The following is a 17,227-nucleotide window of genomic DNA, read 5'->3' as shown; positions in this document are numbered from 1 at the left end:
TTATTTTTCTTATTTTCTTATAAATTCAAAGTTTTTAAATATTTTGATATTTATATTTAACTTTTTTGTTTAAATTAACTCATGTAATACATGAATCTTACAACTAGTAAATATAATAATAAATGTATTTCCATTTTACTAATTGACTTTCTTTCCAATTTCTAAATTAAAGCTCATTAATTTCCTTTGTTTATTTATCTAAATTATTTGTATAAATTTAAAAGAGAAAATCAATTTCATTAATTGACTTTCTTTCTAATTTTAAAATTTCTAAATTAAAGTCATTAATTTCCTTTGTTTATTTATCTAAATTATTTGTTTAAATTTAAAAGAAAAAAAAGCACTTTAATTTTAATAATTCAATATTTTTTTTAATTTTTTTTTATAAATTCAAAATTTTAAATTGTTAAAATTTTATATTTAATTTTTTTCCATAGGTATAGATGCATATGTGGCTGAAAACATAAAGCCGCTCCAACCATCACTTCCCATTAATGTCACACGCAAATCAGTTGTATAATATTCAATTCCCTTTCACACCTCGAATTATCTTCTGCATCCTTACTCGCTAAGTTTGCATCCTTTAAATCTCGATAATATCGGATCTGCCGATTTCAAACGGCGACTACCACAATAACTCCACTCCTATTTCGCCATTGAAGACAAGAAAGAACGTTTGATTTGAAGATGGGACGCCATGGGCATCATCATCATCACCATCATCACGATGATCTATATGATAATCCATTGATTGCTCTTTGATGTTGTCCTTGTTTGTTGATTTCATCGATGTTTATGATGATTGGGAGGTGTGTTGCCGGTGCTTGTTACCCTGTTTTGCATTGTTTTGGATTGGATCATCATCACCATCATCATCATAATCATCATCATGGCTATTACTACTAAGTTGTTCTATATGCTTCTCATTTGTATGTAGTTTGAATTAATATTGAAGTTTGCTGCTTTTTTATAGTTCTGTTAAATAGTTTGATACAGTTTTCATTTAATTGTGTATATAGCTTAAAGTGATGGTGATTTTTGTTCATTTTTTACCTGGACCATTAATCTTTTTTAATCTATCACCCAAAAAAAAAGTTGCGTGAATTTTACTACATGAGCAAGTGATTGGAACTTGATAGTTTGGATCTACTTTTTGTTTATACATTTTCATCATGATACTTGGTATTTTTGATTTATATAGTTACAAATCATCCTTGATAAATAAAGAACTTTTTACCACATGTACTATTTTTCCTCATTTGGACACATTACATTTTTTAGAATTTTAGAATTTTCTATATTCCACTTATCATTTTATTGTATTTTTCATTTTATTAAATTAAAAATTCCATATTTAATATCCTCCCGGTAATGGTACAGATGGTAATCTTAAGTTTAAAGGAAATATAATGACGGAGTCTAAAATAAAAATAACTATAATGACAGAGTCTAAAATAAAAATAGCGACTAATATGCTGTTTGGTTTTAAATAAACATCTTCTAACCACTTATTGCGCCACACAACACTTGGCTCTTCACAACTGTTTGTTTTTTCAGAAGACTTATGAATTAAAAACTGTTGCGCGTGTGTTGCGTGATGCAAAACTTGACCCTCTGCTTCAAACCTCTTCATACATTACTTTAACTTATTGCACCAGTCTGCAAAATTTAAAAAACAAACTTTTTATTACATAATGCAGCCGTTTGGTCACCCTCTTCTGCTATAGAGGGTTGCAAAGATGGTTCATAGACTTCATACATTCACTTCGAAAAAACAAATGACACCTAACTAATGCAAAAGGCAAAAAAAAAAAAAATTCATTAGATACTCCGGTATGCAGCAAATGATAACATCACATATAGATGAAGTATGTAGAAGATTTTTTAGACTTTGGGATAGAGAACTCTAGTAATATGTGGGGGAAAACAAGTAGTAAACATCCAACAAGCTCTTTCGTAGTCTCAACCGCCATCACCAAATATAAATGGAGGGTAAAATTGTTCAACCAAACTTAAGATGCATAAATCATGCTCCATATAATCAAGTTCCAAAATATGCGTAACTTTTGTGCGAACTAATCAAATTGAAGCATTCATGACGCAATTCAACAACATCTGTGATTTCCAGCGATGGGTAAAAACGTCTAAACCTTTGTATTTGTGAGTAAATCGATATCCATCCATCCATGCATCAGCAGGTATACATCTACCACCCTATTTTTGATTTATAGTATAAACGACCCGTCACGTAAGTAGGCGTCTTTGAGAGGAGGCTATTTAGGATAAATGGTCTTGACGAAAGTCGTAGTAGTCACAAAACCGAGAGCATATCTAGAGAGAACATTCAAATCCGACTTCATATGAGGAAATTATGATTTTTTTGAAGTTTCGGTGCAATAATATACGGCTCAGAAACCGAAGTAGAGATCGGTTGATTGTTAGGAAAAACAATCTAAAAGAGAACTGAAGATCTCATCCATAAGATTCCATCGATATAAATACGGTCGGGAATGAAACTCATATGAGAGAGTTATGATTTTTATGTGGGCCTTAACAGTCTATGCCTATTAAAAATATAACGTTAAAAATAAATTCAAAATTAGTCAGTGGAGTCTAAGATGCTGTTTGTTTTTTAGGCAAAATGTTTGTAGTCTGCGGACCACATCTGTAGAGTTCTACAGTAGAAGAGGTGAACCAAATGTCTGCAGTCTGAAAAAAGAAGACTAATTGTTTTTTTAACATCTGTAAGCTACTAAAATAAACTAAAATCTAAATAAACTGATTTTTTAATATTTTTATGACTTTTTTTTATAAATAATAAAAAATCTAAATCAACTTTCATTTTTTATTGTATAACAAGTGAATATAAAAATGATACGAATTAATGTGTATATTTGATAAAAACCAACAAATTTTGGTCGCAAAGTTATACCTAAACATTGTAATTAGGAATCAAATAATTTGATACATAAACGGATGGAAAAAAAACTTCACTTTTTTCAATTAAATCAATTAAAAAAAGTATCATAAATATTTTCTCAATAAATTGACGATACTATATTAAATAATGTTTTATAAAATTTGGTACAAAAAATATAACTATATATTATGATTTTTTTTGTTCATATTTAAATAAACAACTTTAACAACCATTATTATAATAAATCTTTATTTATAAATTTGTCAAGAATATCATCTTTGTGTCATCAAACCTTTTTTTAAAGTATTGTAATATTTTTTTTTCAAATTGTTTATCATTAATAAAATTGGAATATATATATAAATTAAAAAAAAGTAAAAAAATAAAGATATATGTATTTTTTTAGACTAGAAGATGTCTGAAGATGTTAGAAGACTCTGCTCCACATCTGCGCCAAGAAGAGGGTGCGCATAAATTTTTAGGTATGCAGTCTTAAAAAAAAACAAAGAGTCTACGAATGTTAATATTTGCACGTGGTCTGTGCTATGCAGACAGAAGAGGCTAAGAAGATCTGCAGACTAAAAACAAACAACACCAAAATAAAATTTGTAAATTTCGTCGATAGCTACACGTGGATATAAAATCCGTAAAAAACGGAGCTCGTACGGAGAATATATGGAATTGATAAGAAATCAGAAATCTCCGTGTGCAGCCGCGCGCACAGATTACATGTGCGACGTGCCTGACACACCACCCAAGTCGTGACACCTGTCACCACACGATGCTTACAACGTCACCCTCCCTGACATTTTGTGCGGCGTGCCTAGGGTGCACGGTACACACTCAATTTTTGGGCTATAAATAGGTGACGATTTCAATCAATTTACTTCATCCCATTTCACCCAAATTCCCCTGGAACTCTCTCATACTCTTAGTCCCTTTACTTTCTAGTTTCTAGCTACTTTGGCAAGGCCCTGGAACGACTGAGATACAGAGCTTTCGGATCAGGGTTTTGCCCTTATAATTCCTAGTTTTCGCTAGGATCCTTATAAGTTAAGCTACGCTTTTAGTGTAGCTTATATTTATATTCATAGTCTTTATTATGGATATATATAAATAAGATTTATCAGTAATTTCAGTTATAATGTTGATTTTACAGGAGAAGTGTCTACAATGATCATGTTGACTTGGTTGTTGGATTTCAGAAAGGCTATACATTGTAATGATCCTACCTCCCTACTGTTTGGCCTGGTTGGTCCCTATTTGATAAAACTTTCAGTATTCATTGGGACTAGTGATGGATCTAGCTTCCATTATCAAATTTTCATAGGAACTGATAAGTTATAGTACTCTAGGTTAATATTAGTTAGACGCGTTACCCATTACGACGGAGGGATATCTGTCAATCATCAGAGTAAATGTCCATGTGATTTTTCTCACTATATTATGTGCTCTAATATATATATATATATATATATATATATATATATATATATATATATATATATATATATTGTATGTTACGATATAGTTGCCCTGTTGTATGCAATTAGGCCACTAGACTAGTTTAGTTAGTTGTTTGTCGTGTTGAATTGTTTGTTTGTTACATATATGTGTGGATATATTATGTAGGAGTTGAGGGCGACCCAACTTTGTTCCAAAGGTCAATAGACTCAGGTGGACTAGAATTATGCTAAAGGCCAAAGCGTGTACTAACTATAGGTTGTAGGTAAAAGAGGCAGATTAGCTTTATGTTGAAGGCCAAGGGCAGACCAGCTCTACGCTGAAGGCCATTACGTGTATGCATTGTATATATATTATGGGATATGATATTTTGAGGGAACTCACTAAGCCTCGTGCTTGCCCAGTTGTTACAAATAATTTTTAGGCACTCCATTGGTTCGCGAAAAGGGTAAGTTTCGACTGTACACACGAGCATTCGCAATCATGTTTCCGTACAATGTAATAATACTTTGATAAAAAAAAATGAAAAATTTAGGTTAAAAATCAGGACACGTTACAATACAAGTTATGTAAGTGAAATATGTCACATGTCATAAAATTCATGATTTCCATACCGAAATGGTGACACCATGCACGATACATAAGAGCATCAATAGACCACATTACGAGAGCTATAGAGATCTAGAACATGAGTACACCAATATGATCAAGTAGGATGTACATGATTAGAAAGACACGCGTACCAACACCAAGTGTAGATCCCACCCCCTCCCCAATCTCCAATGAAAGAACACACCCCAAAAATGTTTAGCTACAACAAAATCCTATATTATGTCTACCCAATGAATAATAACACATGTGAAACTAACACATGTTGCAGTAAACATAACACCAAATAATGCAAGGTTTCCCACTCCCATCCCCACCCATCTATTTTGCGAACCGTGAAAGGAAATAAACACTATAATATAAGGTGTATTTTAAACTTTTCAAAATACTAGGGTTTTGAACTTAATTTTCAAATTAAACAGTTAATAATTAATTAATTTTAAACTAAATGATGATTTAATCTGTTATCTTAATTAAATAAATATAAATCGTACTATTTACCAACTAAACAATTAATTAAATAATTTTAATCATACAAATTAAATAATTGTTGATCAATTAAACATTTAATTAAATAATTCAAATTTAGTCCTAATCCCTTAGCCTTTTAATTTTCGAGAAGGATATGGTTTATCAAGCTTTAATTATTCAAAATTTAAGTCATATTAAAATAGTCATCAAGACAACTAGAAACCCTAGGGATATACATATCAGTTTTCGAAAATAAGGGGATGGTGGCTAGGCTAGCGTTTCAAAAAACCCTGGTCAATTTGAAATTTTAATTCTTAGGGTTTAATTTCCATAAACCATAGTTTTGATCAAAAAGACACTTTAAGGTTATTATTAGAGAAAATGAGTTAAAATGACAACCAATAACCTGAAATTTGTTTTTTATGTCACTAAACTTTTATTTGTATTTAGTAAGTAAACCAATATTTTATTTTGGTTTTAAAATAACAATGATTATGATTTTTATCGATTAAAAGACTGTTTTTCTTTGCTACGTCTAACTAATAGCCTATTAAAATCATTTTTTCAATCCACAACTTCAACTACATAGATTTTTACTGATTAAAATGGAAATATAATGAAACAATATGTCATTGCTAATGGTTATTAATTGTGGTTTGAGAAAAATGATTATAATAGGCTTTTAGTTAGATGTGGCAATGACAATGGCTGTTTTCTTTGTCATTTTAATTGATAAAAACCATAATCATTGGTATTTTTGAACTAAAATAAAAAGTTTGTTTCTTTATTGGATACAATTAAAAGTTTAGTGACAACAAGTTTTGTATTATTGGTTGTCATTTTAAGTCATTTCTCTTAATATTATTAAATGTTAACAAGCTAAACTTAGTAATATATATTATTAATTATCGTTATAAATTTTAAATGAATCGGAAAGAAAAATGAAAAAAATAAGTTGATAACCATTTTTAGCCTTTTTATATCATGAGTTTATATATGTAAGAGTAAAATTAGTTTTTAGACTATTAGAGTTTTGTTAAATTCAAACTTATCAGATTTTTGTATGTGATATGGATTTATAGTATAACTATTTAGGGATTCTTATAATCCGAGTTTTTAATACTCGATAAGATTAGACTATATAAAATATTCCTAAATAAACGAACAAAACGTCAAAAAATTAAAAACATTCATAAATTATAAACAAGCTTTACAATTTTCGGATTCATGACATATCTTTTTTTCACTTTTCGGATTAGTTTATAACGTTCTTCGGATTAAATAACTTATGTTTTTTCATTAGTCTGAATTAATCTATAACCATATCCAAATTAAATAAACTAAGTTATAAAGAAAATTATGAATTTAGATGACCTAATCAGCCAATCTTTTAAAAGCCGATTTGGAATAAATGAATAAGACTTTTAAATAACAAAAACTAAAAAAAAACAAAAAGAAAAAAATGGATAATCTTTCTTTATAAAAGAGGGCGCCTATTCGGAGAAACTGGAACTTTATAAGAAGTTAAGGGACTGAATTCGTAGTTTACTCTCCGTTTTAGGTTGTGTTTGGCGCGTCACAGCTAACTGATAAGTTAGTTTATTTTTCGAGTTTTTTTATGTTGTCTTGTTTGGTAAGTCAAAAAGTAGCTTATAAACTAGTTTTTTAAAGTTTTTTTAAAATTTTCAAATACACTCTTTAATTAATTATAAAAACACATACTTTTACATGTTTTTTTATGTAATTTTATATATTTCAATTTTTAAAAATTTTCAAATATACTATTTAATTAATTATAGAAACTTTAAAAGGTTCTGAAAACAAGTTTAAACAAGTGAACGTGGAATGCGTGGAGGGGATAAACTACAGTACGGTAGCAATGGCGACTCTCTTCGAAACGCCATGGTCGACCTCTCTCTTCTCCAATAATTCATCATCATATTCACGATCTCCATCTCAAGTCAAGCTACTTCATCATAATTTCTCTCCTGCACCAAAATTTGAGCAAACAATTCTTCTTCTACACTACTCTACATCCAAACACACATATACAGTGTGTGCCGCAGCAGTTGATCCACCGCCTCCGCCGGAGCAGAACCAGCCACCTCCGGGAGACGCTAACGTTTCCCTGGAAGTTTCCAGCACCACCAGAGACCGTCGGAAAATTGTCAAAGTCGCGTGGGAGAAGCTGGTCCGGTGGTCTCGTTCTTTGCGTTCCAAGGCCAAAACCGATGTTCTAGAACGCACGAACAAAGTAATATTCATTTTCTGATTTCATAGCTAAATGAGATGATTGCTATTTCGTTAATTTTCACCTAAGTCGAGATATTAAATTATGAGCGATTACACAACATTGCTATTTCGTTAATCTGTTATATTGATTGTGAATGTAGTTTGTAAGGTTAAATTTGATGAGAGTATTAGTGTATAGAATTTCTCATAACACTTCTATATTGCATCCAGTATTCAATAGTTCACAAAGAAGCCTAATGTTGCTGCTAGAAAGAAGATGATCAATAAATTGATTTACACTAGGAAGATCGAGAAAACTTATTTATGTTCTATAATCTATAAGATAAAGAGGAAGTTTTAGGCAATGGAGTAAATGACTTTTGATAAAACTGAATGAGTAAGATGTCTGAATTATTTAAGTGACAAAAAGTTATCATTTTACTCACTATCTTAGGACAAACATTACTTAATAAGTTTCTGTATTCAGTCAAACACATTCTAAATAAGCCATTCTCATAACAAATTCAAGTGGTTTTCACTTTTCACATTTATATGTTATATATCTACTTTCTGAATGGATTTTAGGTAGTAGTTCTAGGTGGAGGATCTTTTGGAACAGCAATGGCTTCCCATGTTGCAGGTAGAAAGATGCAAATGGAAGTAAATATGCTTGTACGTGATCCTCAAATTTGTCAATCTATTAACCAGAATCATTGTAATGGGTGAGAATTGTATTTTGATTCTTCACTACATATAACTTTTTAGTGTCTTTTTTACCTGCTTCCTCTTTTACAATGTTTAGCTTAATCATAATAATAATTAATAATATAATTCTCTGTTTGCAGAAAGTATTTTCCAGACCACAAGCTACCAGAAAATGTGATAGCAACAACCGATGCAAAGACTGCTTTCACTGGAGCTGACTTTTGCCTCCATGCTGTACCAGTACAGGTTTCAATTAACTGAGTTTACAATATCAAATTACATGAATATGATGAGAAATTGGATCTTATTGATGATTTGATGTTTATTCTCACATTTACAAGTTCATGAAAATATGAGAAAATGAATATATATATATATATATATATATATATATATATATATATATATATATATATATATATGTTGCATTGCAGTTCAGTTCTTCCTTCTTGGAGGGTGTTGCTGAGTATGTAGAGCCAGGACTTCCTTTCATATCCCTTAGTAAAGGATTAGAATTAAACACATTGAGAATGATGTCTCAGATAATTCCACAAACACTCAGAAACTCTCGACAACCATTTGTTGCGCTTTCTGGACCTTCATTTGCACTTGAGTTAATGAACAAATTGCCTACAGGTTTACCATTGCCTTTCATTAAATCATATTTCCATTTTCCTTCCTTCTCCATTACAAGATTTTGTGGGTCCCATTCACTTCAAGAAAAGGTGGATTCATTGGCCTCCTCATGGGCCAGTGTGTGTCACGTCTTGCTAGAACTAGAAGAATAACCTTTTTGCATAATCTATATAAATGGGACCCACAAAATAAATAGTTAAAATTAATATGCCTTGAATTTGTTTTTGTGTTTTTAATTTTTTTATAGCAATGGTGGTTGCATCAAAAGACAAAAAGTTAGCAAACTCAGTCCAACAACTTCTAGCTTCTAGGAACTTGAGAATCAGCACAACAAGGTAAAATTGGTTTATCCAAAACATATTTTAATCATGAACTTTAATGTAACGTTATTTTAATAAACTTTTTTTTTATTAATTATGTATCTTAAATTTGTAACTCTCCTGATGGCACAGTGATGTGACAGGGGTGGAGATTGCGGGTGCACTGAAGAATGTACTTGCAATAGCAGCAGGGATTGTAGAAGGTTTAAATCTTGGTAATAATTCCATGGCTGCCCTTGTTGCACAAGGTTGTTCTGAGATCCGATGGTTATCAACCAAGGTGCAAATAAGTAAATCCTATCCCACATTATAAAACAAATATTTAGATCTTAGAGTAAATTTCAAATTTGGTTTTCGTGCTTTACTGAAAATCTCACGTTTAGTCTTTGTAATTTACAATTTTGTTCCCTGAGTCATTAAATTCAACTATTCAGCTGTTAATTTTTTTTTTTCAAAATGACCATTTTGCCCTTGGACCAGACCCAAACCTTCAAAAGACAATATACCACAGGGACTAAAATTGTAATTTATTCTTACAAATTTTGTTTTCGTAAATACAATTTTGGTTCCTGAGTCATTAGATTCAACTATTCAGCTGTTAAATTTTTTCAAAATGACTATTTTGCCCTTGGACCAAACCCAAACCCCCAAAAGACAATATAGCACAGGGACTAAAATTGTAATTTATTCAAATTTGGTTTTTGTAAGTTACAATTTTGCTTCCTGAGTCATTAGATTCAACTATTCAGCTGTTAATTTTTTTTTTCAAAATGACCATTTTGCCCTTGGACCAGACCCATACCTTCAAAAGACAATATACCACAGGGACTAAAATTGTAATTTATTCTTACAAATTTTGTTTTCGTAAATTACAGTTTTGGTCCTCGAGTCGTTAGATTCAACTATTCTGTTAAATTTTTCAAAATGACCATTTTGCCTTTGGGCCAAACCCAAACCCCCAAAAGACAATATACCACAGGGACCAAAATTGTAATTTATTCTTGAAACAAATTTGGTCCTGGTACATTGTTTTTTTTTGGGGTTTGGTCCAAGGGCAAAATGGTCATTTTGAAAAATATAACGACTCGGACTAAAACCGCAACGAAATAGGACCAAAAAAACCAAAATTTGGACTAAACGTGCGATTTTAAGTAAAGCACAGGGACCAAATTTGTAATTTACTCGAAATGTTATTAAATTTTGTATAATTAATTTATTATATTTATTGAAGATGGGAGCGAAATCAACAACGATCTCAGGGTTATCAGGAACGGGGGACATAATGCTTACATGCTTTGTCAGCCTGTCAAGAAACAGAACAGTTGGAGTTCGTTTAGGATCTGGAGAAACACTTGATGACATACTCTGCTCCATGAACCAGGTTACAATCTTAACTTGATATTTGTAGTTTTTAAGGTTTTTCTGAAAATTTAAGGTTTCTATGAAATAATAAGGTGGCTGAAGGTGTGGCAACTGCGGGAGCTGTGATTGCATTGGCACAAAAGTACAATGTTAAAATGCCAGTTTTGACAGCTGTGGCACGGATTATAGACAATGAGTTGACCCCACAAAAGGCTGTTTTTGAGTTGATGAATCTCCCACAGGTATATTATTATTCTTAATATTATATACGTCTAAATAATTATTTAGTTATAATACTTATTCAAATATCAAAATTAATATAATTTTAGGTCGAAGAAGTGTAGATATGGGAAACAAATACTTGTCCTTTCCCAGTTAGTTAGTAAGAGGAAAGGAATGTCCAGTTGTCACTATGCCATTGGTCGACACCCTTCTTGTGTCTACGGTGGTAAGAACACAAACCGTAAAAAAAGTGACACAATTGGATAATATTGCTAAGAAATTTAAGATTGTGAAATATTACACAATGATTATGAAACCACAAAATATTAAGAGCAACAATTCAAAAGAGGCCATTTTGGTCTATCAGATCATATGCAAAATTGCAAAGCATCACCATTGATGTTCTTAATATGTTGGCTTATTTTTTGTATTTTTTATTGTTACTGTATTTTATTCGCCGATGGTTGGTTATTTCTGTAATTAATCATCAAAAAATAGGAATAAGTAAAATGGGTTACACGATAATAAGATTAGAGGCATAAATGAAAATTTGTAAATTGAAGTAGTTGTAAACCTCAGAAGTAGTCTAAATCATTTCCTAAGAATTAAGAGTTGTCTTCTCTAATCTCTTGTATTTATATTCTTGTACATCTTTTTGATCAATATACAAAAATACAATTGTTCTCATGGTATCATAGCTAATCATCTCCTAATTCTATCATCAATATACAAAATACAATTTTCTCTTGGGATAATTATGCTTTATGGCGCATCATAATTGTTTTCGCCCTTGAAACCTTCAATCTTGAAGATTTTTTCTTGGATCCACATCCACCTCCCACCATGATTGACATACCAACCGATGAAGCTTCTTTAGCCATTGCCACTGATATGTCTCCAACAATTCTTGATGCTCCTGCTACTACTGGCCTGGAAGAAACGTGATCGATTTATGCTTTTATGGCTCAAGTCTACTCGATCGAGCTCTAGTTGCACGATCCAGTTCGTTTCAAATGACTTGGTAGACCATTGAGAAAACTTTTCAAGCCCAAACTCGGGTTGTATGATGCGATTAAAAGCACAACTTCAAACTCTTACCAAAGGGTCATGATGGAATATATTGAACGGAAGCGTTGCAACTACTTTTTAGCCGCAAACCTCCATCTAGTGTCTGATGAAGATCTTATCGGTTATATTTTGACAGGACTTGATTTGTCTTATGGTGCTTTTACCACCGCTTTCATGATGAAAACCGAAAACTTATTTATTGATGATCTTGTAGGCTTCTTGCTTCAAGAAGAAACACGATTGGAGCAGGAACATGTCCGCTTAGCTTCGGTTCAACAAATTGCAGCTGCATTCATGGTTAATAGATCTCATATTTGCCCCTCCAACTTCTCCATTGGTTAGAGATCAACTTCATCTTCGGTCTCTCGCAATTATGATCCTTAACGTTGGTGCCCTATTTGTCAACTATGCAATAAATAGGGACATAAGACAATTGATTATTGGCAAAGGGTAAATCAAACCCAATCCCCAAAATCAGCCACGTTAAACCTATATGGTCCAACACAACAACCTGTTGACTGTTATTGATCCATCATGGTATTTTGATACTGGAGCTAGGGATGTCAAAAAGTCCTGTGGGACCCCGTTCCCGTGGGGGCCTCGTCCCGTTTGGGGGATTTTTTTAAGAAAAATCGGGGGCAGGGGCAAGATTAACCCTCGTTTTAATTTCGGGAGCGGGGGCGGGGGTAGGCAATCCTGTTCCGAAATTCCCATGGGGACCCCGTTAATAAATTACAAATATATTTACATATATTAATTATATAAATATAATAAACAATAACATGATTTTGAGCTTCCAAAATTCATCAAAAAACATGTTTTTAAGTTGTTAGTATAATTTTTTTAAATGCTATAACTTTTTTTATTTTTAACATATAAAATTCTGCTCTAAGTAATTATTTGTTACCTAAAAAATAGTTTCTTTTGGTATAAATAACAATTTCTTTTAGCCCTCCAAAAAGTAGCCCAAAATCCATCGGGGGCGGAGGAATGGGGTCGGGGCGGGGATAATAAAGGGGATTTAGGGGCGAGGGCGGGGGCGGGGGCGGGAGTGCAGTTGGCCCCCGTTGACATCCCTAAATGGAGCTACATATCAATGTCTCTTCTAATATCACCAAACTCAACATTGCTGACGAATACAAAGGAGACAACAAGCTAAAAGTAGGCAACGGTAACCATCTGTCTATTTTTCATGCTGGTTCATTTTATTTCCCTAATCTAAAATTGTCAAGTATGCTTATTGTTCCTAATCTCACTAAAAACCTACTTAGTGTGTTGAAATTAACAGAAAATAATAATGTTAAATGAAATTTTGGCCTAAACATTGTAATGTTAAGATTTTTCTGGGACAAACAATCCTCTGAGAGGACATTAATGGGGTCTCTTCCGATTGTCACACACTCGAACCAAACCATTTTCTATGACATTCACTGGTATCTGCACATTTTTTATGGGCCCTTCTGCTATGTTTTCGTTAAATGAAAATCGATACTTGGTCCTTCCCCTATGGGTCCTTCCCTTATGTTTTCGTTAAATGAAAATTGGTATTGTGCGCTTGAAAGAAGAAATTGCAACATCGTTGAAAAAGGTTTAACCTTAGTATCACAATCCTCTCTACCTTTATCTATATTGGGAACATGCCTTCAAACCATCCACTTATCTACACAATACCATCACTCCCCACCTCAACTATGAATTGCTTTATCAAAGACTTTATCATAAAATTTTGGATTATGATTTTCTCAAAACCATTGCTTTGATTGTGTGACAACCGGTAGAGACCCTCATTTACGTCCCCTTGGAGGATTGTTTATCCATGAAATGTCTTAACATTACAAGCTTTAGGCCAGAACTCCATATAAACATTATTATATTCTATTAATTTCGACACACTAAGTAGGTTTTTAGTGAGATCATGAACAATAAACACACTTGACAATTTTGGACAATGCAAATAAGATGAACCAACATGAGAAATAGACAGATGGTTACAATTGCCTACTTGCAGCTTGACGCCTCCTTTATATTCGTCAACAATGTTAAGTTTGGTGATGTCAGGCGAGACATGATTTGTAGCTCCAATATCAAAATACCAGGATGGATCAATAACAGTTGACAGGCTGTTGTGTTGATCTAGATATGTTTGACGTGGCTGATTTCGAGGATTAGGTTTACGAGACGGGAAGTTTGTTTGATTTTACCTTTGCCAACAATCAATTGCCCTTATGTCCCTGTTTATTGCACAATTGACAATCAAGACGCCGATGTTGAAGATCAAAATTTTGGGAGATTGGAGTAGATCTCGAACCAGTGGAGAAGTTGGAGGGACGAGCATCAGACCGGTTAACCGTTAGTACAACTGTTGTTTGTTGAATCGAAGCTAAGCGAACATGTTCATGCTCCAATCGTGCTTCTTCTTGAAGCAAGAAACCTACAAGATCTTCAATAGATAAGTTTTCAGTTTTCATCATGAAAGTGGTGGTAAAAAGACCATATGACGAATCAACTCCTATCAAAATATGACCGATAAGATCTTCATCAGACATTGGATGAAGGTTTTTGCGGCTAAGGAGTCTGCAATTAAACGCTTTCATTTAGTATATTCCATTATGGACATGGACCATTTGGTAAAAGTCTGAAGTTGCGCTTTTAATTGCATCCTACAAGCCTGAGTTTGGGCTTGAAAAGTTTTCTCAATGGCTTGCCAAGCCATTTGAGACGAGGTGGATCGTGTAACCAGAGCTAAAGCTCGATCGAATAGAGTAGACTTGAGCCATAAAAGCAAAAATCGGTTACGCTTCTTCTACATAGTAAAATGAGGATTAGGTAGACTTGAGCCATAAAAGCAAAAATCGGTTACGCTTCTTTTACATAGTGTAATCAGGATTATGGCCTGTAGTGGTAGAAGCAACGAAAATTAGTGGAGGCGTATTAGTGGCCAAAGAAAAACTTCAACGGCTGGTATGTCAATCATGGCGGAAGGTGGATGTGGATCCGCGATATAATCTTCAAGATCGAAGGTTTCAAGGATGGAAACATTTGTGGTGTGACATAAAGCACAATTATCCTGATCTAATTTGATTGTAATAGAAGGGATCTGAAAATTAAGGGTAGAAGTAGGGGTGACTACAAGTTAAGAGGGCTAGGAGTGCCTATCGCCATAGTAGAAATCAAAAGAAGAAAAGATTTTTTTTTTTTTTTTGGTATTGATGATGGAATTAGGAGATGATTAGCTCTGATACCATGAGAACAATTGTATTTTTTATATATTGATCAACAAGATTTAGAAGAGTATAAATACATGAGATTAGAACAAACATCTCCTAATTTTTAGGAACTGATTTAAAATACTTCTAAGATATACAACCACTTCAATCTACACGTTTTCATTTAAGGGTTTATAATTTTTTTTTATAAATGTTTATAAAGTGTAAAATGTATATAAACAGTTGGAAAAGTCTTTATATCATATCATTTAGATCGGATAGGCCAATTATTCATTTTGATATTTTAACGAATAATGGTAACTCAAGTATAAAATGGAGACCTTGATATCCGGGTTTTTTTAATCCAAATACATCAAATACTAAAGAAACACATAGGGATGATGATCCTAATTATTCGAAAATATGGAATACTGATTTTACGTGATACACAGTTATACATACTTAGAGAGTCAAACAATAAAGGCCAAGTTTCTTTTGAACAAGTCAATATGATCAAAATGACATTAATTTACATATGGTTCTTCCGTCCATTTTGAAGGGCCGTGTGAAAAGTAAAAATGAGACCTTAAATATAATTTTTTCTATATAAACAAAGTTTATTAATATTACGATAAACTTTGACACATAATAGACCATTGTGATTATAATGAAAAACATAAAATGTTCATTTACAAATAATCAACAATGGAACAGCGATAGAAGTTACCCAATTCCAAAATGTTTTGCGACAAGCTAATACACCTCTAATTTCCTCGCGGGTTATGTCACTGATTTGTTGCTATTGGTCCTTAGCAATGAATTTTCGAACGAAAATTCTTGTTGCTGATTTCAATATTTCTAATACGTGAAAAAAATTTCAGGCCCTTCCATGACATGACTCCTGTGTGTGCAATATTATAATAAATAGTCATTAATAAACCTTGTCTATATTTTGATTTCTTTTGGGAAAATACAAGTATATAATCATATAATAAGCAGTGGCGGAGCCAGGATCAAAGTAAAGGGGTATCCTAATTTTTTTTAGAGTAACCTAATTTTTTTCCTGGGGTACTTGGGTTTCCCGGGTTCGGGTTCGGTTTTAAACCCAAATCCTAATCGAATCCTTAGCTAACCTCAAGTCTTGTTATATAAACATGAAGTTGAAGTATATTTTGATACTTGAATCAATATGGGACTCAAAGTAGATATCAAATAAAGCATGAGCATAACAGGTTTATATAATAGAAAAAAATGGTTGAGTTTACATGTGTTTAGCGATGTGGGATAGAATAGTTGGGAAAATAAAACAAAAATAAACAAAGAATATGTAAGAAGCAAGAATAGAACTCAAGACCTTTGCTTGAATAAGCCAAAGCCTTAACCAGCAGACCAATTGTTTGTTTACATTTATAAGTGGATGGATGCGTATATATACATTATACCGGATACGTAAACAAAAATTACACTACCGAAAAAAATTTGAGGGGTATCCTGGGCTACCCCGGGATCCCCTTGGATCCGCCCCTGATAATAAGTACAACCAAAACCACCATAAGAACATGTATTTGTGAAATTTTAGTTGACAACTTTTTCTACGTATATTTTTTTGGCCAGCAATAGACGCATAAAATTAAAATTTGGAAAGAAACTATAAGAAAAAAAAAATTACAACTATTTTTGAGACATGTATCCAAGAAAAGGAAAACGTCACAATGTTGTTTTGTGACCTGTGAGAGAAAAGCCGAAGGCTTAGGGCTAAGCAGGGAGTTGAGCCAAGGGCCAACGATACCGGGCTACTAAGGTTGCTTCATGGATCTTTTATGCTTCTACTTTTTTTGTATATATTTGGTTTTTACAAATAAATAAAACTTATTTTAATATTTTTACAAAAACAAAATACATATAATGAAAAGCTAATCTAATGATTATTACAAAACGTCATAAATTTGCCAATTGACCATTAGGCTAACTGGAATGGAATGAATTCCACATGTGAGAATTTTACGTGGCAC

The 17,227-nt window shown here is 32.6% G+C and overlaps 1 protein-coding gene across 4 annotated transcripts; it reads left to right on the top strand.

Moving 5' to 3' along the window:
- Positions 1-7,294: 7,294 nt before the first annotated feature.
- On the top strand, positions 7,295-11,371 carry GLY1 (NAD-dependent glycerol-3-phosphate dehydrogenase family protein). Of its 4 annotated transcripts, none has more exons than XR_013666743.1 (9): positions 7,295-7,718; positions 8,282-8,418; positions 8,542-8,647; positions 8,836-9,037; positions 9,285-9,372; positions 9,490-9,637; positions 10,589-10,738; positions 10,822-10,961; positions 11,049-11,371. XR_013666743.1 is itself a non-coding variant. In XM_078975888.1 (9 exons), the coding sequence occupies exons 1-9, from the start codon at positions 7,344-7,346 to the stop codon at positions 11,061-11,063; spliced, it is 1,371 nt and encodes a 456-aa protein (XP_078832014.1). In that variant the 5' UTR covers positions 7,295-7,343; the 3' UTR covers positions 11,064-11,371. The 4 variants fall into 4 exon arrangements, 3 of the variants coding, with proteins under 3 accessions (XP_078832014.1, XP_078832016.1, XP_078832015.1); XM_078975888.1 differs by having other exon boundaries at positions 10,812-10,961; XM_078975890.1 differs by lacking the exon at positions 11,049-11,371 and having other exon boundaries at positions 9,490-9,647; positions 10,822-10,959.
- The last annotated feature ends 5,856 nt before the right edge of the window (positions 11,372-17,227 follow it).

This window comes from Lactuca saligna, chromosome 9 (assembly GCF_052625555.1).
Source record: "Lactuca saligna cultivar CGN05327 chromosome 9, ASM5262555v1, whole genome shotgun sequence".
NCBI lineage: Eukaryota > Viridiplantae > Streptophyta > Magnoliopsida > Asterales > Asteraceae > Lactuca > Lactuca saligna.
The sequence above is the reverse complement of the archived record's forward strand: the minus strand, read 5'-3'. Positions and strand labels throughout refer to the sequence as shown.